Source organism: Electrophorus electricus, chromosome 21 (genome assembly GCF_013358815.1).
Source record: "Electrophorus electricus isolate fEleEle1 chromosome 21, fEleEle1.pri, whole genome shotgun sequence".
Classification (NCBI taxonomy): Eukaryota; Metazoa; Chordata; class Actinopteri; order Gymnotiformes; family Gymnotidae; genus Electrophorus; species Electrophorus electricus.
In genome coordinates this window covers 6,332,647-6,356,335 of record NC_049555.1, presented here as the reverse complement: position 1 = coordinate 6,356,335, position 23,689 = coordinate 6,332,647, and the positions used below count along the sequence as shown (strand labels likewise).

Below are 23,689 nucleotides of genomic sequence, written 5' to 3'. Positions count from 1 at the left end.
CCTGCGCACTCGCGCGCCGACGCCCTCCGCCTGCTCCACGCTCAGCACCGTCTGACCGACTCTCCTCGGGTTCATCGCGCGAAAGGTATCCAGGACCGGTGTGGAACGGCAGCGCACTGCAGACCTGTGCGGCCAAGGCGACAATCTCAGCCGGTGACAAGCGAGTCCAGTGCGGGTAATGTTAAACACAGAGCGTGTGGATACGTGCTTTCGCAAGATGGTCCGTGTTTTGCTTACTGTTTACCTTCACACGCTTTGTTGTTATCAGTTGCTGCGCGGTCTGATAGGCTACCCAAATAGTCACGTGTTAACGGATACCTTAAAGGGGCAGAGTAAGCGTGACTCGTCAATATTTTGAGACCAAATCGTGGAAGTGCTGAAGGAATGACTGCACATGTAGCTGCAGTTTAAGTCAACAGATTCAGGAGTTTTATTCTTGTTTAATCACGGACAAGAGTTGCAATCACTTGCAGTCTTTTCATCCGGACGTGAAATGTCCTACTGCAAACACAGGTTTGGTGGGTATGTAAGCCTAGCTAGGCATCATAACCACATTAGGCCGTGCATGTGTGACAGGTACTGCTCAGTCCGTGTTCTCTGCGCTGTAACAGCCTCGGGGCAGCCCTCCTCGCCGCTGTGCCAGTCTAGGATGTCCCTGGCGATGCGGACAGAGGCGGCCTGACCCCCTGCCAGGTTTACAGCATGGGGCCCCACCTGCTGATGTGACAAATTAATATGTGATATTTAAAACGCACAGTTAAATACACATTTAGCCTATGGCTACCTGGAATATCAGGGAATAAGCCCCCCAAAAGGTTTAAATGTATACAATAAAATAAAAAAATGGATTTTTAAGGAGTTAAATATGCTCAAAAAAGATAATTTAAAAATATTACTGAAAGCCTTGAGTCTTTTGTTCAAGATTGTTTGAAATATTCTCTAAGGGAAACGGGTAAAGGCATGTGGTAGTTCCAAAATCCATCACCTGGAGTGCTGCGTACTGTCCCATCAGGTAGAGGGGGCACCCAGGGGCCCACCTCAGGGACTCGCCTATACACGGCCAGCCCTCCAGCACCTGGGACAACAGGGCAGTTGTCATTCCCTCAGTCACACACAGAGCACGCATGCTGTACAGGAGTTTGCGGCTCTGGAAGGCCAGAGACCAGCACAAGATTGCCTGCTTGATTTTCCTACATTAACACACCTGAAGCTAATAATTAACTGATGAGTTCAGTCAGGAGTACCAGAGAAGGGAAAACACCACACTGTGCTAGACTCTGGACCTCCAGGACCAGAACAGAACAACCCCCACACACCCACACCCCCCGGACCTCCACTGGCCGGACAATGAAATCAGTGAAACTTGGGAGTTATAAAAAAAAAAAAAGTCATACAGGGGGCTGTAAGCTGTAATACTGAGAGTTAGACAGGACTTCTCAGCTCCCACCCACCGAAACTGGGAAGTGTTTCATGACGTCAGACAGCAGGGGGTCTTGGTGAACATCCAGCTTGCAGCCTGTAGCAAGCCAGATCCGCTCGCCATTCCACTGTTCTCCGTCGCACAGAGACACTGTCCAGCGTTGTGTTCCGTAACACCACTTCACCTCAGTCACCTACAGAGCCAAAAGAACAACACAGAATAATGCTGTGGCATTTTTTATCACAGTGGAATATAAGAATAAATGATTACTGATAGAGATGTGTGTGAAAAAAATACATTAAATATCTGGTGATCTGAACTAACTGTCTAGTGCCCTGAACATAGATCACTTTAAAAAAAAAAAATTCGTATTATAAATGGAAAGTCTCTCATCTTTGAATGATGACATTTAAGTCTGTTCTTCTCATTTTTGCTGATCTACAGGTTTATATATACATCGTAGCTTCATTCTTCATACTGAATCACAGTTCTGTTCTTTCAAGTTAAGGGGCTGATGGGTATGGTTTAGTCTGAGTAAGAGGTAGAAGGCGATGTTACCTGGCAGTACGCCCTGATCTGCACCTGGCCAGCCTGAATGAATGGCTGCAGGTGAGCGTAGGCCTCTGGGGTGACAGCTCCTCCTTTGCGGGCCTGTTTGATCATGGCCAGACGTCTGTGCAGACTCCTCTCCCCATAGAACTGACGCAGGTAGGCCAGGCCATCCAGCCTGATGCCGTGCTCCACGTGGGAGTAGCGGCCAATCAGGCTCTCCACGTCTCCCACGTCAAACTGCTTCAGCTGCAGGAAGAGCCGCCATTGGCCTTAGTTGTTTTTGTGCGTACACAAAATGGGAAATGAATATAGTGGTTGTCTTTTATAAGATTTGACCTGCAGCCTATTTGGTTGGACTCTGAAGAAGAGAACATCAAATTCTAACCGCATTACTTTGAAAACGTTTAGCTCGATTGCTGTAAGGGTAGAACAAATAAACGAGGCCATCAAAGGAGTGAGCCAGGCTGTCTGATGTCAATGTTGTCCTACAGCGCAAACCTTGTTCGTCTGACTGCACAATTAATGGACGTTTACAGATTAACATATGCAAATAATGCAATTACCCTAATAAATAACTCTTTCTTTTAATTCTTAATAATGTCTTTGTTTTGGTTTCTTTTATCGTATTTTGACTTTTTATTTCCAATTAACGATACCTGGTAGTGTATGCTGTTGTAGACTACTCTTAAGAAGGCAATTATTAGTGTTGCTTAGTGACAAGTTATTTTTTGTGAACACAGACTGTCTCTAGTGGAATTATTTTTCAGCAGAAGGAAGTGCCAATATAAAAACATATTTAACACTACGTTTTGGGATTATTTTTATTTTGTAGAACTGCTGTGTAAAAGCAATAGAACACTGGAAGACATTTGCTAACACTCTGTAGTGTTCTGTTACTTAATTTACAGAATTGGAGGCTTGTCTGGTCCTGACTACTGCTACGAGTATGGGCCTGTGAACAACTGAGAAGGAGACCTAAATTTGGGGAGAAGACATGCACACACTGATTACCACCACATGGGGGCACCACCTGACAATATACAAGTTAGTGTCCCACTCATATAGTCCCGCAATACCACACTGTCGCGACTGTACCAACACACTGATAAAGTTGAAAAGTTTGAAAGTCAAAAAAGCCTGGGGAAGGGACTTGGTCCTAAGGGCATAACTATGGTAATGATCCCCACCGCTCTGCTCCAAATTCATAGTGTAATGATATGCAGTATAATGTTTGCATATTTGCGTACGTTAACATCCAGATGATATATATAACTAGGAGGAACTTGTATTAAACATGCAGATTCAGATGCTCTTTACATTGCTTCCCTGCTCCTGGCTCTTGTTTACGTGGTACTTGTTACTGTGTATCGTGTGCTGTTTGCACCAGTACAGACTTTATTCCTGACCCAGGATGTCACAGATCAGACAAAGATTCCACACACCTGTAAGTGTTTGCGCAGGACCCAGGTCACATGACTTGCACCTTGTTGTAGAGCCATGGAGATGATGTGGGCACTGGTCAGTCCTCCACCAATCACCATGAGTCTCTGGTTCGGGCAGCACACAGAGGGAGGACCTGGGGTAGTGCCACATTAACAGCCTGGTCAGGACCTGTGTCAAGCAACCTTTCAGTGAGCACATCACACTAAACATTCATTATGAAAATAATATTATAAAATAATTATGAACGTTGATGCTTTTTGTTCATGCTAAACTGCCCTAGGAGTTAAGGAGGATCATTGTTCCTTATAGAGTTTTTCTCATTGGTCAAAACACTGACCCTTTTTAAAAATGTTTTCAATCTTGTGTATATTTTTCACAACTTTAAAACCAAATAAATAAATAAATAGCCCCAAACAAACATAAACGCTTCCCTGCATATTTGGTCATGAGATTGGAAACAGTATGAGCTTGGTTTTATCCTTTTAATGCAGTGGTCCCCAGCCTCCTGCTCCAAGTCCCAGCCAGCCCTTCGTCTGGGTGTGTTCTTGCTCCCCTGCTCCATCATCACCCTGAAGACCTCCACAATGAGGCAGGACGTGGGCTGGCGGAAGGGGCGTGGCGACCGGGCCGGGGGTCTCTGCCTCAGGCTCAGACCCACCCGTGTTTGTTTTGCTGCTGAGCGAGGAGGGCTGCATGAGCTGGACTGTGTGACGCAGCCCCTCCTCCGGGTAGCTCTCCGCGATGGCCGACACCCATGGCGGGATGTTCGCCATCTGTGCCCTGGTGGGTCCCGTCGCCATGACTACCCTTTTGGCGTCAATGGTGTCGCCGTTGTCTAGAGTCACTCTGAAGAACTCCACTGTTTTGCTTTTCTTGGAGACAAATGGAAAGATTCGGTCCACGGTGCCTTTGATCAGGACGCTGTGCAGATCATACCTGTGCACCTGTTCGAGAGTAAGGTAGCCCACTGCTTACCACATGAGGTTTAGTGCTCAGTTTGGCATTCACTTCAGAAGAAAGAGGTAGCACTTACTACCATGCAAAGGCACTAGTGACAATGAAAGCCTTACAGGTGCAGCTGTGATCTACGTAAAATATCATAGATGCCACGGGACCCTAGTCAGTCCCAGATGTGATAGCTTTGTCAGTAATGTGTTAGACTGAACCTGCGTTCCACCAGTTTCCGTGAGTCCATGCTTTACGTGCAGTAGACCTGTTAGTTAATCAGTGTCCACAAGTTCACACCCACGCAAAGACTACTTTCCAGACCTGTTCAGTAAGCTCATGGGTCTGCTTTATGCCCCACTGGTCCCAGACATGTTATTTGTTCAGTAAGGTCATGTCTCTGCATTATGGCTCACTGATCCCAGACCTGGTCTCTGAAGAAGTCCATGCTGAGCTGTGTTCCTGGCAGACTGAAACAGAGGCTTTTCTGTAGGCTTGCCACACTGCTCAGGCGTCTTCTGTCTCTCTTTCCCAGGCGCTTGTCATTAAAGAAGGCATCCTTATCCTGGATGTAGGTCCTCTCAGGCAGAGGGTGAAGCTCTGACACACGGCCCCTTTCCACCACAAACTCCTGCAAGGCTTTCTGGGATTGCACACAGACACAGGCACCAATGGGTCTTTGATCATGGTAGCCATTTACCAAGAGCATGGCATGGTACATGTGACTTGGTTCTGCAGCTATTGTGAATGGTCAGCTTGCCATTACCTTATTGAGAGGATCAGTGTGAACCAGCACGTGTGAGCGCAGATGGGGGATGTTGAGGCCCCTGAACTGACTCTCCCACAGCGAAGCCCATTCTCCATAAGGGTCCACCACTCTGAAGTGTACCGGGGGACAGGGTGGACATTCCTGTTCTTTGCATGTCTCTAACACTGTCCCTGTGGAAACACACCACTAAATCACCCAGGAAGGAGAAGAAGAGAACATAAGAGGGAAGGAACCCAAAATCCTGAAGTAAATTATTACTAGAATGTTCTGCTACAGTGCTTATAATGGCTTCTCTTTACTACTCATTATTCTTCTAGGGTTTTTTTTTTAATGTAAAGCATCCCTGTATATTATAATACACTATATAAATTAAAATTATTTATTTATTTTATTCTGTTGTTTTTGGTAATAGTAGTAGTATTGGTGGTAGTATTAGCATTACTGTCATGTAGGAGTCTATCTATCTAGTGGCATTCTAGTCTATCTAGTGGGTATGAATCTGTCTTATCTAGTGGCTAACACACCAGTGGGAGGGCTTGTCCTCTGGGGCTGCCTGGTCTTGGAGCGACGCTTGCTGAGCTGGACACCCTGGAGGATGTCGCTATAGGACAAGCTCATGTGCTTGTGCTGGTTTGAGAGCAGAGTAGCCAGAGTCAGGCATGAGGGCCCAGCTCCTATTATCAGCACATCCAACATCTGAGAGAGAGAGAGGAGAGAGCGAGCTGAGAGAGAGAGAGAGGAGAGAGAGAGAGAGAGAGAGAGAGAGAGAAGAGAGAGATGAGAGAGAGAGAGAGAGAAGAGAGAGAGAGAGAGAGAGAGAGAGAGATGAGAGAGAGAGAGAGAGAGATCTGGTAATGGATCACAAATGCAGTAGGTCTGTGGCGTAAGACCTTTACAGAGTACATTTGAGTACAAGCCATCAAGAACAATCAAAATGTCTGTGCTTAAATGATAACATTTAATTTTTTGGCTTATTTAAAATTTTGATTGTTACAATACAATATTGACCTTTCTTACCACTCTATTTACATGTAGTGTATATATTTAGTCATGTCAAGGATAGCATGGCATGCTGGCTGATAAAAGCCACAAAAGTATATATCTAATATTATTATTATTATTTATTATTACTCTTTACTTTCCTGAAGATCAAAAGATTAGTCTCTACCTGCTCAAAGGTGCGGCTTGTGGAGTACAGAGAAATGTAGAAGAAGAAAAAGGAGACAGGGGAGAGAAAGAGACTGACAGATGGAGAGAGAGAGAGACCTGTTGCACAAAGTGAAGTTCGCAGATAGAGTGTATGAGGGTCCTGTAACTCTATCTCTTCTGTTTCTTAACATACACTGGACACTGATTGGCTCTAAGAGTCAAACGTCAATGTTAAAAATATCCATGACATACAGTGGAGAGTCAGAAATACACACACACACACACACACACACACACACACACACACACACACACACACACACACACTCACTCACACACTCACTCACACACAAACTGTTCCTAACACTTAGTAAGTTACCATGGGAACATATACAGCCCCACATTTTTTACCACAGTGTGTAATAGCTTGTGAATTGTCAATGGAATCAGGTGGTGTTGATGCATTTCAGGAGTATTTGAGAAGTTCTTATTTACAACATTCAGAGCTCAGAGACTTACTGTACATTTTCCTGGCTGTTGGTTACCATGAGTAAGATCAAAAGAATAACTTCAAAAAATCATAGACTCATTGGCATGAAGGACTCTCCTGCTTATCCCGGAGCGAACCACATGTTTCCTGAAAGAAAGGAGAGCAGGTGTGTGGTTGCGTCTCAAAGCCTGGTCTGCCTTTCACTCTTGCTCCTGACAGGCCCTTCAGGGTGCTACCACCCTGAGAGGTTAACCTGCACAGTATTTGTTTTCACACAAATGAAGATTGTGTTTTTTTCCTGATCAGTGTCAGGGCCATGCAAATGCATTAAGCAAACACCACCCTCCTACAACACTGGGGCCTTTGTATTCCAGAAACTTCTTTTAACATTTATCAGAAACCTGAACAAGGCTGTTCTGTAGGTTCATTCAGTCTGTGAGAAGTCTGAGGATCGCTTTCTCTCTCTGCACAGGTATGGAACCCAATGAAAACCGTAACTATTGTATTGGTGTGACTGGTTCCCAAAACCTCTGTCTGACTGTGATGCTCTCAGCTATTATATAAAATGTCTATATGATGTATAACTATGTAACACTAATGGCTACGCTACAGTGCAGTGAAGAAACTGCAGTTGCTTTTGAGTGGTTTTTGCCTGGTCTATCCTTATGCATTTGGTTTAGGGTAAAGGGTAACTGATACTCTGTCAACACTGTTACATCATTAACACCCTCCAGGTAACAGCAGCTGCTCAGATGACTCAAGTTGCATTAGAAACGTCTTTAGAGATGCAAACTGGAAATTTGTTAATGAAATGCAGTTGTTTTTAAATGTTATGGTTGTCATTAAGTCATAATTCTCTGAACTGCCATCAAGACATACACCTTATACTCTATGTAAATCTGTGTGTGTGTGTGTGTGTGTGTGTGTGTGTGTGTGTGTGTGTGTGTGTGTGTGTGTGTGTGTGTGTTTATGAACAGGTGAAATCCAGCTGACCAGATGAGTACCAGCGAGATTGTTAAAGAAGGAATCCTGTTGAAGATGTCCCAGCAGAAGAAGAAAATCTCCCCCAAGAACTACAGAGAGCGCCTCTTCACCCTGACCAGCCACATGCTCACCTACTACGAGCAGGAGAAAGGGGTCAGGTTTTCACAGGTCACATTTTCACAGGCCACACTTTATGACTGTGCCCCTGCTCAGTCAAACAGGTCATGATGGTGGACACTGTTACTGAACACTTTTATGAACAAAAAGGACATGAAGTAAATCACAGATATACCATAAAACATTAACATATGAACTTTCCATAAAACCTTATGATGCGTATAGTTTTAGGATTTTATTGGGCTTTTTTGAATTTCAGTATAATTCTGTTTTGTTTTGTTTTTCTCTTTTGTTCTTGCAGAAGAAAAAGACAAAGAAAGGGACAATCCTATCAGAAAGGATCGCATTTGTGGAGAAGGTTGACCCAGAGGAGAACGCACCTGTTCACAGACAGTTTCCCTTTCAGGTTTCTTTATTAACAACCACCCACCCATACACCCGCACACATCTACACACACACACACACACCTACACACACACACACACACCTACACACACACACACACACATCTACACACACACACACACACATCTACACACACACACACACACATCTACACACACACACACACACCTACACACACACACACACACATCTACACACACACACACACACACACACATCTACACACACACAAACACACCTACACACACACACACACACACATCTACACACACACACACACACGCACACATCTACACACACACACACACACCTACACACACACACACCTACACACACACACACACACACCTACACACACACACACACACATCTACACACACACACACACACACACACCTACACACACACACACACACATCTACACACACACACACACACCTACACACACACACACACACATCTACACACACACCCGCACACATCTACACACACACACACACACCTACACACACACAAACACAGTGTCCTAAAGTTCATATAGCAGTAGGGTACTATATGGGCAGTCTAGTCAGGTCTAGTCAACCCAGTCAAGTGCACCAGATACTCTGTCTGCACACCCTGAGTGCACTCCTAGTTAACTTCATTACACCATCACTGTTTTCATACAACAGAATCAAATACTTTTCATCGTTATGCTGTCGATTGTAAAAAAGATGGTTTTAAGATGAAAGGAAGTGTTTTCAGTCTATAATGCCAGTAGTTAAAGTCTGAACTAATTCACCTTTGCGCCTTTAGGTTGCATATGATGAAAACATCCTGTACCTTTTTGCTAAAAATGACGCAGACAGGATGGCTTGGCTGGAAGCCCTGATGCATGGTGTGGACACACATATCATTAATACACTTATACAATAAAAGGTCTTCACTAAATTAAGAGTTATTTGTGCCCAGTTGGACTCAAATGAATGCTTGTAATTCTGATATCACTCCTATGTTGTAGAAGATCTTTGCAGTGGTTAAAGAAAGGCTCAGAACAGTGTGTTTGTTTGGTTACAGTAATAAAAGGTAATCCTAAACTCTCTGCAAAGTACCACAAAGGATTCTGGGACGATGGAAAATTCTTGTGCTGCGGGCAGACGGTAAAGAATGCTCCAGGTTGCATTCAGTGGCACAAAGGTACGTTCAGCGTCTCTGGCTTTTTCACCACTAGAGGTCGCCAACGGTCCTTTTAAATTTAGTCAGTTCCTAAATTGGAATTACTTGAATCAAGTTCATTGCCTTCAAATCAGTTAACTCAGTTGCCAGAATTATTAAACAAAGTTGTAAAAAAAACAACATAAAAAATAGGTACACTTTTGTTGCTTTCATAAAAATTATAAAAATGAAGGCAACTAAGCTTTTTTTCCCGACTATGAAGATTTCAACTTGTTTGTAGATCCTAAGTGATTTTCCCGAGTAAACATATTTTGGAGGTGTTATTTTCTTCCTTCAGAGATGGTGTTTTTATATTTCAGAGGTGATATTTTCATAGTTTTGATGAACAGTCAGCTTTATATGCTTTGCATATAACTGGTTCATTTTAAATAGTGTTAGCTGATTTGCAAGCAATTGCCTTATCATAGCAATTTCAAAGTTCAAAGTTTATTTGTCACATACATAGTCATGCATTTTATAACTGGCAGTGAAATGCTTTTTGTAACTGCTCTGTCTGTGGCCGAGGAGTGATACAGGGCAATAGATGCGGATTAATGAATAAATAAATATGTTATGATGAATGAAGAAGTGATGTATAATATATACATATACAATGTACAATTTCCAGTTTTTACAATTTACAATTTACAGTTTTTACAGTTTTTTTATGGTGTTATTGTGGACATCATACACAGAGTAGTCCCATCAGTTCCATCAGTTGACAGATTCAGAGCCCGAATGGCCTGTGGGAAGACGCTCCTCTTCAGTCTCTCTGTGTTGGTCTCAACAGTGGTGTGTTTTTCAACAGTGGTGTGTTTTTTCAGATTTAACTGGTCTCAGACCTGCTTTGCGGAATTTTGGATTACCTCCTTTGCCGTCTGTAAAGGTGAGTAATGCACCCTGTGCACCTTAAAGCAACACGCTCACCACATCAGAATAAATAAAACCCCTACAATGAAGGCATTCTTATCACAGTCCCCCGGGACTGTGTCCAGTAAGGACAAGGAGTTACATGAACTGTTCAACTTCTAATGATTCCAAGATCAGGGACTGGAATCCAAAACAGGACTGGGGACAGTAATCCAGGTCCAGATTTGAGGACCACTATCCTAAGTGATAAAATGATACAATGATTAACTCTGTGTTTGTTTGATTGGCTTAGAGGTTGATGCTGTTGTTTTTTCTCCAGGGCAGGGAGGGTGTCCACCTACCCCCCATCCCAGAGACTGACCCCAGGTCAGCACTGGCTCTGTATGACTACACTGCTGAGAGACCTGAGGAGCTGAGTTTGCTGAAGGGACACAGATATGTGCCTCTGGAGAAGATTTCCCAAGACTGGTGGAGAGTCAGAGACATGGATGGGTACGGCTTTACCAAATATCACGCTTGAAGCAGAATGTCCATTTCCTGGGTGATAACAGGACAATAACTGAAGTATCACTTGAAGTCACTGTCTGCTGGCTCACCTACAGACAGTGCAGCTTTTAGCTTATAATGGAATTGCACCATGACTTTGCTCTAAGATCACAGAAATTAAAAATACTTATTGAACTTAGCCACTAGTGTTAAGTGCTGGTGTTGACTGCTAGTGTTAATTGCTAGTCTCAAGTGCTGGTGTTGACTGCCATTGTTAAGTGCTGGTGTTGACTGCTAGTCTCAAGTGCTGGTGTTGACTGCCATTGTTAAGTGCTGGTGTTGACTGCTAGTGTTAAGTGCTGGTGTTGACTGCTAGTGTTAATTGCTAGTCTCAAGTGCTGGTGTTGACTGCCATTGTTAAGTGCTGGTGTTGACTGCCATTGTTAAGTGCTGGTGTTGACTGCTAGTGTTAAGTGCGGGTGTTAACTGCTAGTGTTAAGTGATGGTGTTAAATGCTAGTGTTAACCACTGGTGTTAACTGATAGTGTTCGCTCCTCCTGTTATGTGCTGATGTTGTGTTTAATAACTAAAATGTAAAATGCTTAAGTCTACAGCAGTGTTGTTGGTTAAGCTAATTCATCACCTTATCTCATTTTCTACCTAGTTCTGAAGGACTTGTGCCTTCTTATTTCCTAGAGGAAGAGGAACCCCCAAGGTGATGGCTCCTCTCTTCTTCATCTTATTTAACTTACATACTGTGTACATCTTACATATGTCTTACATACCTTATACGTCTGGAGTTCAACAGCTTAGCACCTGCTAGAAGAACAACCTTCCCCATGCCACAATTATGATACATTTACGTGTTAGTTTACAGTTAGTGCTTTTGTTAAGCAAAAACACTAACTCTATATGCTGTATATGCTGTATATGAGAGTTTTCACCTACAAGTTGTTGTTGTCATGAGCACCAGAGGGAGACATTTATTATCACACTTAAACAAACACACACACACACACACACACACACACACACACACACACACACACACACACGTAAAGCATTGTGTGCTCAAGTAAAGTCCATATGTTTTCTGGATCCAGTGTAAGGACAGGATGTGATGTCTCTCCACAGGAAGACATAAAGGACTACCTGTGAGTTTCACTCCCTGTCCTATTTCCACTGCTTTGGTGGGATTTCTTACTTAAACACAGCTATGTCAATATCCTACAGTTTTAGAATGAACATAAATAAATGTTATTGTTTTTATTTTTGACTAAATGTTTCATATGTTATTTTTATTTTTATTGTGTGTAATTTTTACTTTTCTAACTCCTCAAAAGGAGATAATTATAAGTCTATGTGGATATTATATGTATGTATAAATATGCAAAAAGAAATTTAACATTACAGTGTCTGAGTGCGAGCACAGTGGTTAAATGTGTGAAGTGTGTGTCCTCCTTCTGTGTGCTGCTTGTTTGGTCCTGTCCCAGCTGGTATGTGGGAAGCTTGTCCCGGGGCAAGACTGAGCAGCTACTACGAGAAAAGGTGAAAGATGTGTCTTACTTCTATGCATGTCCTCTACCCAACTGTCTCTCAGTCTCACCTCTACCCCTCGTTGTGTCTGTCTCACCTCAAACCCTTAAGGCCATGTTTATGAACCATGTCTTCCATCATAACTTCAGTCAGAGGTTTTTCAGTTGTGATTTCTTTCAGTGAGTGTCTTGTCTCTACAGGGTAAAGAGGGCTCTTTTGTGGTTAGAGACTCCAGTCAGAAAGGAATGTATACTGTGTCCCTGTTCAGTCGAGCACTAGAGTGAGTATAGACAAGAGATATCAAATACAGACACACACACAGACCCACACACACACAGACCCACACACACGTGCGCACACACATGCATGCACACACATACACATAGGTACACACACACACACACACACACGCACAAATACATAATCATATACACGCACCCCTCACACACATACATACACATGCACACACATGTGTGCACACACAAACGTGTGTAAAGAAAGGCCAGTAGGTTTTCCATGATATGGGGTTTTTGGAGGAAAGCTTCTATTAGGTTGAGGAAACGGAAGTATGGTGGAAGGCCAACATTTATTAATGGCTAGTTGATATTGAACCACTCACATATCAAGACACTGCGGTGAGATCTGACGTTGCCGATGGGATTCTCTGCATGCTCATGACCCTGCTGACATCCTGAAGACCGCCCAGATATTTGAGGTGATGTTGGGTGTTATTTGACCCCAAGGTGGCATGATGGTGGAGAACCCCACGATTGCTTATGGCTGCAAACTGACATTGCCACTTTGCTGGCCAAGTACTTCCACAATGGCCTGTTGGCCAGTCATGTTCCAGGTGTCTCTTCTTCCTTTTCTCCTGACTACACCCAGCTCCATTCACAAAAATGTACTTACTTGCAGATATGGAAATCGTTGTTCTTTGACCCTTTCTAAGTTGTGCTCAAAGGGACCCTGTACCTTGTTGTGTTGAGGACCCAGTCAATAGTGGAAAGACTGACACTTTTGATTCCCTCAAACTTTACATTGCTTTCATCAACTCAGTGCGGTAACTAATGCAGTCTAATGGCATTTGTTTGAAGGACCAGCTATGACAGCCTCTTGCTGTTTGGAGACCAGAGGAGTCCTTCATCCTAACATGGCAGCCCTGCAAGTCTACAAACATGGAACATGAAGTTACTACTGGGAAAGTGATGTGCTGAAACATCTGTGTACATTCAATGAGCCCAAAACACCAGTTACCAGTTCTCTTCTCTCCGGATTATCTCTGCTGAGATTGAGTTGTACACTTTGTTTTGCTTTCCTTATTGTCATTCCAAGAATAAGCACATGGCCTATCACAGTTGGTAGAATTTCATCAGAACTGACTTTTCTTGGGGTATGGTCTTTGCCCTTCCTCATCCTCATCCTTGTCCGTCTCTTACATACATGCTCCTGTACCTCTGCAACTGCAACGTTCTGTCCTTAGTATCAACCTTCAACTCACCTGTTACCACATATCCACTCTGACTGACCTGGTTATTACATTGTTGACAACAAGTGAGGGCAAGTAGTAAGAAGTGTGGGCAATTCTGAGTCATGGTGTGTAAGCTATGGTATCTGTGCTTTGTGTTTAACTACTGCTGCTTGCGGTTAGCGTTTAGCATTACAAGTACATCATAGTGGAAAATGTGGATCAGTGAGTGAGAGTTCTGCAAAACCAGATCTGATTTAGCTAGATTGATTTTTTTTTTTAAAGGTTTTTGTGAAAAGAGTGATCCATTTGATAAACACCTGAGATCACACCTAAGGTGCAGAGGATGTGCTTTGTGTCTGGCTTCATGAGGTTTGCTGCAACTCACATCCCTTTGAATAAATGGGGGCATTCACCCACCCCACCATAAACCAACAGCAGCCTCATAAAAATTATTTTGTGTGATATTATTATTACGTTTATTATTATTATTATTATTATTATTAAGAGCATGTGTGCCTTTGTGCATACGGGTGTGTGTGTGTGTGTGTGTGTGTGTGTGTGTGTGTGTGTGTGTGTGTCTGTGTGCATACGTGTGTGTGTGTGTCTGTGTGTGTGTGTCTATGTGTTCTCAGTGAGGTGAATGGGACCGTCCAACACTACCTCATAAACAGGGATGCAGAAGGCAAATACTTCCTGGCAGAGAAGCACCTGTTCAGCTCTATCCCCAGCATGATAGACTACCATCAGCACAATGGAGCAGGTGAGGCTCCTGTTCTGTATACAAACACACACACACACACACACACACACACACACACACACAAACACACACACACACACACACACACACACACACACACACACACACACACAGATGCATGCATTATCAGCTCTAAGTTTCCTTTTTTAATGACTCATCATTACATCACACCCTTCCACTGCATAAGAGCCTGTATTGTGATTAATGATCCACACACAAAAGTTACATCATCCTAGAAAGTCTGGTTCTGTCACATTTTGTTTTGAAAGTAAAAACATGAATTATTTAGTTATTGGTCATTTACAAATCATACAATGACCTAACAGTGACCTCATTTGAACACTTGTGGTATGTCAAATATGTTATGTTAGTGCAGGTGTGTATAGTTATGTGTGTGTGGGTTGGTACAGGTGTGTATAGTTGTATGTGGGCATGTGAGGGAAGAGACTGTAAACGTGTCACTGTGCTCACACATTACTGGGTCATGCTAATATACATGTCACTGTAGTCACTGGTCACAGATGCATGCTAATAACATGTCACTGTGGTCACCGGTCACTGATGCATGCTAATATACATGTCACTGTAGTCACTGGTCACAGATGCATGCTAATATACATGTCACTGTAGTCACTGGTCACAGATGCATGCTAATATACATGTCACTGTAGTCACTGGTCACAGATGCATGCTAATAATATGTCACTGTGGTCACCGGTCACTGATGCATGCTAATATACATGTCACTGTGATCACTGGTCACTGCTGCATGCTAATATAAATGTTACTGTGGTCACGGGTCACTGCTGCATGGTAATATAACATGTCACTGTGGTCACCGGTCACTGATGCATGCTAATATAACATGTCACTGTGGTCACCGGTCACTGATGCATGCTAATATACATGTCACTGTGATCACTGGTCACTGCTGCATGCTAATATAAATGTTACTGTGGTCACGGGTCACTGCTGCATGGTAATATATATGTCATTGTGGTCGTTGGTCATGGATGCATGCTAATATACGTGTCACTGTGGTCTCAGGTTACTGATGCATGCTAATATACGTGTCACTGTGGTCACGGGTCACTGCTGCATGGTAATATAGATGTCCTTGTGGTCACTGGTCACGGATGCATGCTAATATACATGTCACTGTGATCACTGGTCATGGATGCATGCTAATATACATGTCACTGTGTTCACGGGTCACTGCTGCATCCTAATATAAATGTTACTGTGGTCACGGGTCACAGCTGCATGGTAATATACATGTTACTGTGGTCACGGGTCACAGTTGCATGGTAATATACATGTCACTGTGGTCACTGGTCATGGAAGCATGCTAATATACATTTCACTGTTGTCACTGGTCACTGATGCATGCTAATAAACATGTCACTTTGGTCACTGGTGCAAGCTAATATACATGTTACTGTGGTCACTGGTCATGGATGCATGCTAATATACATGTCACTGTGGTCACTGGTCATGGATGCATGCTAATAAACATGTCGCTGTGGTCACTGGTCAAGAATGCATGTTATTATACATGTCACTGTGGTCACTGGTTATGGATGCATGCTAATATACATGTCACTGTGGTCACTGGTCACAGATGCATGCTAATATACATGTCACTGTGGTCACTGGTCACAGATGCATGCTAATATACATGTCACTGTGATCAATGATGACTGGTGCATCCTAGTTTTGCTTTTGCTGTTCAGGCCTGTTGACTAGACTGCGGCACCCCGCAAATGAATCTGCTATGTCTCCTCCAGCAGCACAAGGTGAGTCAGACTCACTGACAAACACAACAAGCCTTCCACACGCCTGCACTGTCGAAAATACCTGCTTATGTGTTCCCCTGAAGCCAATGACCTCTGGAGCTGACCGCAAAATGGCTTCAACAGGGCTGCAGTACATTAGAAGCTTTCTGTACTTTCTGGGACACATGACAGGATTTACGTGTTTAGAAATGCGATGTGAAATGCGTGTTGAAGTGGAAAATCCTGTGAAGCACATTACAGTTTCAGCAGGGGAAGCCCCTATCAGTGTCCCTCTGTTGCATCATAGTTCAGTATTTTCCATCTAAACCTGTGTGATGAAGATGAAATTAAACTAAAAGACAAGAGCCCAAACAGGCCACAAAAAAGCCCTGCTCGCCCACTGAAAAATCTCCAGACCCACCAGGAATAAAACAAAAATATTAGACATACTGGACCCTACATATATGGGCCATACTTATACTAGACCCTACATATATAGGACCCTACATATAGGGGACCCTACATATAGTGGAAGCTACATATATTAGACCCTACATATACAGGGCCCTACTTATACTGCACTCTACATATACTGCACCATAGATATACTAGACCCTAGATATACAGGGCCCTACATATACTGGACCCTACATATACAGGAACCTACATATGCAGGACCCTACCTATACAGGTCCCTACATTTACTGGACCCTAGATATACTAGTCCCTATATATACAGGACCTTACATATACAGGCCTCTACATATACTGGACCCTACATATACAGGACCCTACATATACTGGACCCTAGATATAATAGAGCTTACATATACAGGGCCCTACATATACCGGACCCTACATATACTGGACCAAATATAATGGACCCTATATATAAAAGAACCTACATATATAGGAACCTAGATATACAGGACCCTACATATACTGGAGCCTACATATACTAGACCCTACATATACTGGACCATATATAATGTACCCTACATATACAGCAACCTACATATACAGGAACCTACATATACAGCACCCTACATATACTGGACCCTACATACAGTTGACCCTACATATATTAGACCATACATTCTGGACAGCAAATATACTGGATTTACTGGATTTAAATATACCCTTAAAAATAGCCAAAATCTCTCCTTGTTGCAAAATCTTATTAAACGTCATCATAGCAAGACAGGTGATAGTGTTTGTGTCTGTTTGAGTATGAACTGTCTACTTGTGCATGTGTGTGTGTGTGTGTGTGTGTGCGTGTGTGTGCAGGTGAGTGGGAGCTCAGGCGTGATGATGTGCGTCTGGGCAAAGAGCTGGGTAGTGGCCAGTTCGGGGTGGTCCAGCTGGGTGTGTGGAAGGAACAGCAGCAGGTTGCCATTAAAATGATGAAAGAAGGCTGCATGTCATCGGAGGACTTCAAAGAGGAAGCCCAGGTCATGATGTAAGAACACAGAATTCTTGCCAGCTTCCTGATCTCTTTCTTCTTTTAATTCTGTGTGTGTGTGTGTGTGTGTGTGTGTGTGTGTGTATGTGTATGTGTGTGTGTGTGTATGTTGTGTGTTTTGTGGACTTGGGTTACCTGCGTTTCCACTTTCAACATCCAAAATTCAGTCAAAAGCTTGTTATTACATTCTACAAAAGATGAAAGTAAGTGTGTGATACAGGGAAGCGCGCGTGTGTGTGTGTGTGTGTGTGTGTGTGGGTGGGTTGGTGTGTGTCATGTGCTGACAGGAAACTACAACACCCTAAGCTAGTGAAGTTGTACGGTGTGTGCACTGACTGCTTTCCCATCTACATCGTGACGGAGTTTATGAGTAACGGCTGCCTGCTGGACTACCTGCGGAGGCGGGGCAAAGAGGCAAGGGCCTCCACACTACTGCACATGTGTGTGGACGTGTGTGAGGCCATGGCCTACTTAGAAGATCAGCAGTTCATTCATAGAGACCTAGTAAGGACACACACACAAACACATGCGCCCCTTAAAGTGTACATATGTATTCACACGTATACATCAGAAACACACACACCCACACCCACTTGTGTATGTGTATGTGTGTTGGCTTTCAGACAGACTATAGATTTTTGGAATGTTCATTCTTTCATCATGTAGGCTGCACGAAATTGTCTGGTGGATACAGATCTCACTGTCAAAGTCTCAGACTTTGGAATGGCAAGGTAACACACACACACACACACTCATGAGTTTTAAAGTGTAAAGCTACACATGGAGCATGGTTTGAATTGAAACAGACATGGAAGAGGTTCATAACAGTTGAGGAAGAGTTTATTCCAAGTGCTCAGTAAACACACTAATACGCAACACACATCATAACCACAGATATGACAGCTCTACAGCACGAGAGACTCTCATGGAAATAGCGGGCCAACTTGGGGGCTTCTAGCACTGCTCCTCACATGAGATTTGCTGGGGAGATGCACCCACGATAAATCCCCTTCCCTCTCTCAAATCATGCTGAAATTAACTTATATTGCAGTGACATGCTCTCTGGATCCAGTAAGATTTAGAACATTTAAAATCTGAAATCACAATATTCTGTCAGATATACTGTTTCTTTCTCTTTCTCACTCTCTCTCTCTCTCTCTCTCTCTCTCTCTCTCTCTCTCCCCCCCCCCCTCTATGTGAGCAGATGTGTGAAGTCTACACCCAGGTTTGTGTTGATGTTCATTCTCTCTCTGCAGGTACGTTTTGGACGATCAGTACACCAGTTCTGCTGGTACGAAGTTTCCTGTGAAGTGGTCAGCTCCTGAGGTTTTGTACTACACCAGATTTAGCACAAAGTCTGATGTGTGGGCTTTTGGTTAGTTCCATTTTATGTTGCTTCAACTTCTAAAGAACAATCTGGTTTGCACTGTCATAATCCGGTTTGCACTGAACACATTTAAGCACACATTTGCCAACAATTTGTACGCTGAGTAAAAAGCCAGCCACATCCACCTCTCTTGCTAAACTTACTTAACTTTATTTCTGTAGCACTTTCTTAAACACAGTTTAAGTGCTTTACAGAAAATTCTCTTCAGTGCATTTGCTGTGAAACCCATCCGTGCCTAAGACCACTCTTGAGATCCAAATGGCTATTTTTACAGTTTTCCTGAATCAATAGACTACTTCTCCAGAAATTTTCACTTCTCTTCTCAAAACAGTAAATACTCACATATGGGCAGTGGTAGTTCAGTTGTTATGGTACTTGACTTGTAATTGGAAGGTTGCTGGTTCAAGCCCCACCACTGGCAAATTACCACTGTTGGGCCCTTGAGCAAGGCTCTTAACCCTCAATTTCTCAAGTTGTACTCAGTCATAGTTGTAAGTTGCTTTGGATAAAAGTGTCAGCCAAATGGCATAAATGTGAACATCTTGCAAAAATAAAGCAATCAGCTCTTTGCTCAAAACCAAACATGGCTGTCAGCGGACACACAAAAGCATAAACATGACTAGGATGTCAGTTATTCCTTCTGCCTCAGCCTCAAGTCTTTGGGTCAGACCGCAGGACTGTAGTTCTATCGCAGGTTATCTTTTCCCTCGCTAGCCAAAGGAGAAGAATCCTTTGGTGTGCCATATTCCTGCCTAGAAAAGAATCCACTCTTATGTTATCACATAGAGTCTAGGGGTTGCACTCATAAACCTTCCACTGCCATGTTGATAAACAAATCTTCAGTGACCTTTAGGAAGGGAGAGTATGGTGGAAGTGAAACATTTATGAAATGGTGGTTATTTGCAAACCACTCACGTACTCTTGGACCGCACACACTGTCCCAAATGACAACATAGACAGGATGCTCCTCCCACCCAAGATCCCCCTGCCTAAGTCCACATGAAACATTCCAGAGAGCATCCAGAAATGTTAGCAGACGCTCCGTGTGGGCTGGCTCTAATATAACATGGCGACAGAGAACCTTGGCCAATTATGTTGCAACTTCGCCTTATCTTTGTAAGATTAAACCCAACTTCATCCAAATAGATACATTCATGGAGCCTGTCTATGGATTACATTTCAAACATCATCTGTACATGCATGTCTCGTCTGTATGCATGGACTGCTTTACATACCATAGAGTATATATGCTAGCATGTAGTGTACCTGTACTGTAAGTCTACACGTAATTGACACATGGTTTGTTTAATCCACATCTGCTTGCTTTGCAGGATGCGGTCAGTTGCGCTCTAAGACTCTAAGACACCATTGATCACATTACTGAAGAAATGTATGTCTCCGGTAATCCGCTGTTGTATTTAATACAGCTGAACTGCATCATATAAACAATGAGAGTCTCCCACTGTTGTGAAAAGTGTCCATCCACTTCCACCTGGCCATATTTCAATTCTACAAATAGAAACCATATTACAGTGTTAGTGGTATACATACTGTAATACTGTTTTGGCACGCTTCCTTGGGATTCTTGTCCCTGTCTAGAATACTGGTACTGAGCAATCTTACTCTATACTTTTACTGTACTGTGCTGTACCTTTCAGGTACCAAACACATAGTACTGTACCTGTGTTCTGTTCTGAACGTCCTGACTATAGAGGCACACATGGTCCTTCTTTCTTCATATTTATGCCACGCCTTCTCTTGTTCTCGGTCTTCCTCATCTTCCTCCTTGTTCACCACCTCTGACACGCAATTCTGTGAATGTTATGTTTATCCTTTTTGGTGGGTGTGTCATCAAAGTGCACCACTGTAAAGACTGTGTTTTTGAAAGTGACATTGTGTTCAGTTTCACATAAAGGATTAATCTGATCTGATAACTGTCTAAATAGGTGAATATTATTTGAGGTTTTGAAAAAAAAAGTGATTAATTTGATGAATGAGTTTTGGCAGTTGACACTTTTGTTCTCGGAATGTAGTTTAGTGTTTTAGCAATTCAGAAAAACTGTTTTAAAAAAAAGACATTATTTCAAGAAAGGATTAATATTTCCCTTTCACTGAGGTGTCAAAACGCCGGCTCAAAGTACTGGCACAATCTGGTTGACACAATGTTACACCATGTGACACATAACTAAACTAGTAACCATCACAGTTATTCTAAGGACTGCTACGCATGCTGTGGCTAGAATGACATCACTTCCAGTGCTGATGATCACACTGATGGAGGTGCTGTTGATGCTGATGAGTAGCTACCTAATTTCTTGTACTCTTCCTAATGATTAATACACCACCTACAACAACAAAAGAAGCACCCAATGAGAGTCTGTGACAGAAAGGCCCCTGTCCTAAGGGCTGGGGTCTTGCTGACGTTGATGGCAGTGATGGTGAAAGGGATGTTTGTGTTGTGTAGGCGTGCTGATGTGGGAGGTGTACAGCTTGGGAAAGCAGCCCTATGAGCAGTACGATAACATCCACATTGCGGAGAAGTTGATGCAGGGACATCGGCTCTACAGACCACAGCAGGCCACCGAGTCCATCTACCGAGTGATGAAAGCCTGCTGGCACGAGGTAGCAGTGCTCCACCCGGCCCCCAACCCCGATCTCTGTCTGTCTGTGTATGTTTCTGTCTGTCTCTCCCTTTCTCTCACTACGTTTTCCTTTCTCTTTCTGAATTATAAACACTTTGAAATAGCAATTATGCAGGGCATTGTTAAAACGCCTGCACCGAATGTGCATGTGTAACGGCCCGAGTGCTGCAGAGCAAGGAGCAGGACGTACAGACTCCAGGACGAACATTTATTAACACAACGCTAATGGTAAACATAACGGCAGTTGCATATAACATGCAGGGTGAAACCAACAGCAACAATGTGCAGCACAAAACAGGAAAGGTGTTATGTTATGTGTCTGGACCGACAAAGAGGTACAGTCCTACACAGACATTACAACAATAACCCGCTGTAGGTGTATGCTAACTACATAGGCATGGTTACAATCAAGTCTGTGACCTCACACTGCACATGGCGGGCCGTACCACGTGAACAATGGGAAGGAGAGCATTCCATGACAGCATGTGACTCCCTATTTCCTATTTTTGCCTCTAATTGTATCTTTCATTTTACTATTGCCATTCATTCTCATCTTCTTCTTTAATTTCTTGTAATTTCTCTCTCTCTCTCTCTCTCTCTCTCTCTCTCTCTCTCTCTCTCTCTCTCTCTCTCTCTCTCTCTGTATTACAAACTCACCGAATGTGAGAAATTATGTATGCCATTTCTTGAATACATGCCCAGTATGTGTATGTGTGTGTATGTGTGTGTGTGCGTGTGTGTGTGCGCGCGCGCGTGTGTGTGCTTATGTGTGTGTGCTTGTGTGTGCCATGTGTGTTTGAAGCACATATCTAGTAGGTGTGTGTGTGTGTTTCAAGCAAATTGCCTAGTGTGTGTGTGCATGTTTGCTTTGTTTCAAACATATTTTCCAAATATGTGTTTTCTCTGTTTCCAGCTTCCAGAAGAGAGGCCCAATTTTCACCAGCTCCTTAGTGACCTTAATGCATTTGAAGTGGACATCTGACATCTGACCTACACTCATCACATCATGTTTATGTATTTATCAAATTACTAAAAAATACATAATTAAGTACAATAATCAAGAGCTTGAGTGATACTTCTGTGCCATTGCTATAATACAATAAACATGGTGCATGCATGGTGCAAACTGATTTTTTTTTACAAAAACAAAAGATTTGCCTCTGTGTCCCCTCAAAGGACAAGGTACATATACTGAGCACAGCAAACATCTATCAGTGGGTATTGAACATGGCAAACATCCATTAGTGTATACTGAACATATCAAATATATATCAGTACATATACTGAACATGAGAAACATCTATCAGTACATATGTTGAGCTTTTACTCAGGTACCAGATCTAAATATGGGGTTTTACCCCGGAGTTACTGGCCACCTCAAACTGAAACTGCGGTTTTACTTCCCGTAACATTTCCTTGACCTAGTGCAGTTTATGCACATGATACTAACCCCTGTCGTCTCTTCACTACACCGCTCTGTGAAACTAGATTGTGCACTAGTGCACATGCACTCCATTTCTCTCTCTCTGGCTTTTCCATTTACGTTCAGCTCAAAAGATGAAAAAGCCTTAAAAGGGAGTGTTCCTTACTCATTAGTGGAAAAGAACAATAAAAGTTGAGTGTGCTGGTAATTTGAGTGAACAGACCAGAAAAAGAAGAACTTCCATTAAATCAATAACACGACCAGCTGTGCTGGTGTGGTAGGTCCTTGTCTGAGTCCCTCTGTGCTGGCTCTTATGTGCCTGTGATTTCACACATAACCTAGCTTCCCCTTTTTTACATAGCCGTATTGTCTCTGTGGCTCTCGCTGAAAGTGTTTGTTCCTAGTACCACG

General features: G+C 43.0%; 3 protein-coding genes across 4 annotated transcripts in view; 1 reads left to right on the top strand and 2 right to left on the bottom strand.

The window, feature by feature from the left end:
• The window catches only part of pir (pirin), a 12,049-nt gene extending 11,787 nt beyond the window's left edge, over nucleotides 1–262 (bottom strand). Inside the window, exon 1 of the mRNA XM_027011394.2 lies at nucleotides 1–262. This exon is cut by the window's left edge and continues 18 nt beyond it. Coding sequence (XP_026867195.2) covers nucleotides 1–75 — 75 coding nt within the window. The 5' untranslated portion in view covers nucleotides 76–262.
• LOC113578246 (cytoplasmic tyrosine-protein kinase BMX) lies at nucleotides 96–22,955 on the top strand. Of its 2 annotated transcripts, XM_027011388.2 has the most exons (20): nucleotides 96–175; nucleotides 2,881–3,016; nucleotides 7,746–7,905; nucleotides 8,171–8,275; nucleotides 9,071–9,152; nucleotides 9,332–9,451; nucleotides 10,294–10,355; nucleotides 10,659–10,831; nucleotides 11,490–11,540; nucleotides 11,929–11,979; nucleotides 12,319–12,373; nucleotides 12,562–12,641; nucleotides 14,462–14,589; nucleotides 16,323–16,385; nucleotides 17,652–17,823; nucleotides 18,114–18,330; nucleotides 18,493–18,557; nucleotides 19,083–19,201; nucleotides 21,678–21,835; nucleotides 22,769–22,955. In XM_027011388.2, the coding sequence occupies exons 3-20, from the start codon at nucleotides 7,765–7,767 to the stop codon at nucleotides 22,835–22,837; spliced, it is 1,911 nt and encodes a 636-aa protein (XP_026867189.1). In that variant the 5' UTR covers nucleotides 96–175; nucleotides 2,881–3,016; nucleotides 7,746–7,764; the 3' UTR covers nucleotides 22,838–22,955. The 2 variants fall into 2 exon arrangements, with proteins under 2 accessions (XP_026867189.1, XP_026867190.1); XM_027011389.2 differs by lacking the exons at nucleotides 96–175; nucleotides 2,881–3,016 and adding an exon at nucleotides 3,524–3,603.
• Nucleotides 407–6,416, bottom strand: zgc:113276 (uncharacterized protein LOC553748 homolog). Its single transcript, XM_027011392.2, has 10 exons — nucleotides 6,298–6,416; nucleotides 5,654–5,825; nucleotides 5,127–5,299; nucleotides 4,788–5,003; nucleotides 4,074–4,359; nucleotides 3,415–3,548; nucleotides 1,979–2,218; nucleotides 1,452–1,613; nucleotides 986–1,075; nucleotides 407–714 (listed from the first exon to the last, which is right to left on the bottom strand). The coding sequence occupies exons 2-10, from the start codon at nucleotides 5,823–5,825 to the stop codon at nucleotides 544–546; spliced, it is 1,644 nt and encodes a 547-aa protein (XP_026867193.2). The 5' UTR covers nucleotides 6,298–6,416; the 3' UTR covers nucleotides 407–543.
• Nucleotides 22,956–23,689: the final 734 nt, after the last annotated feature.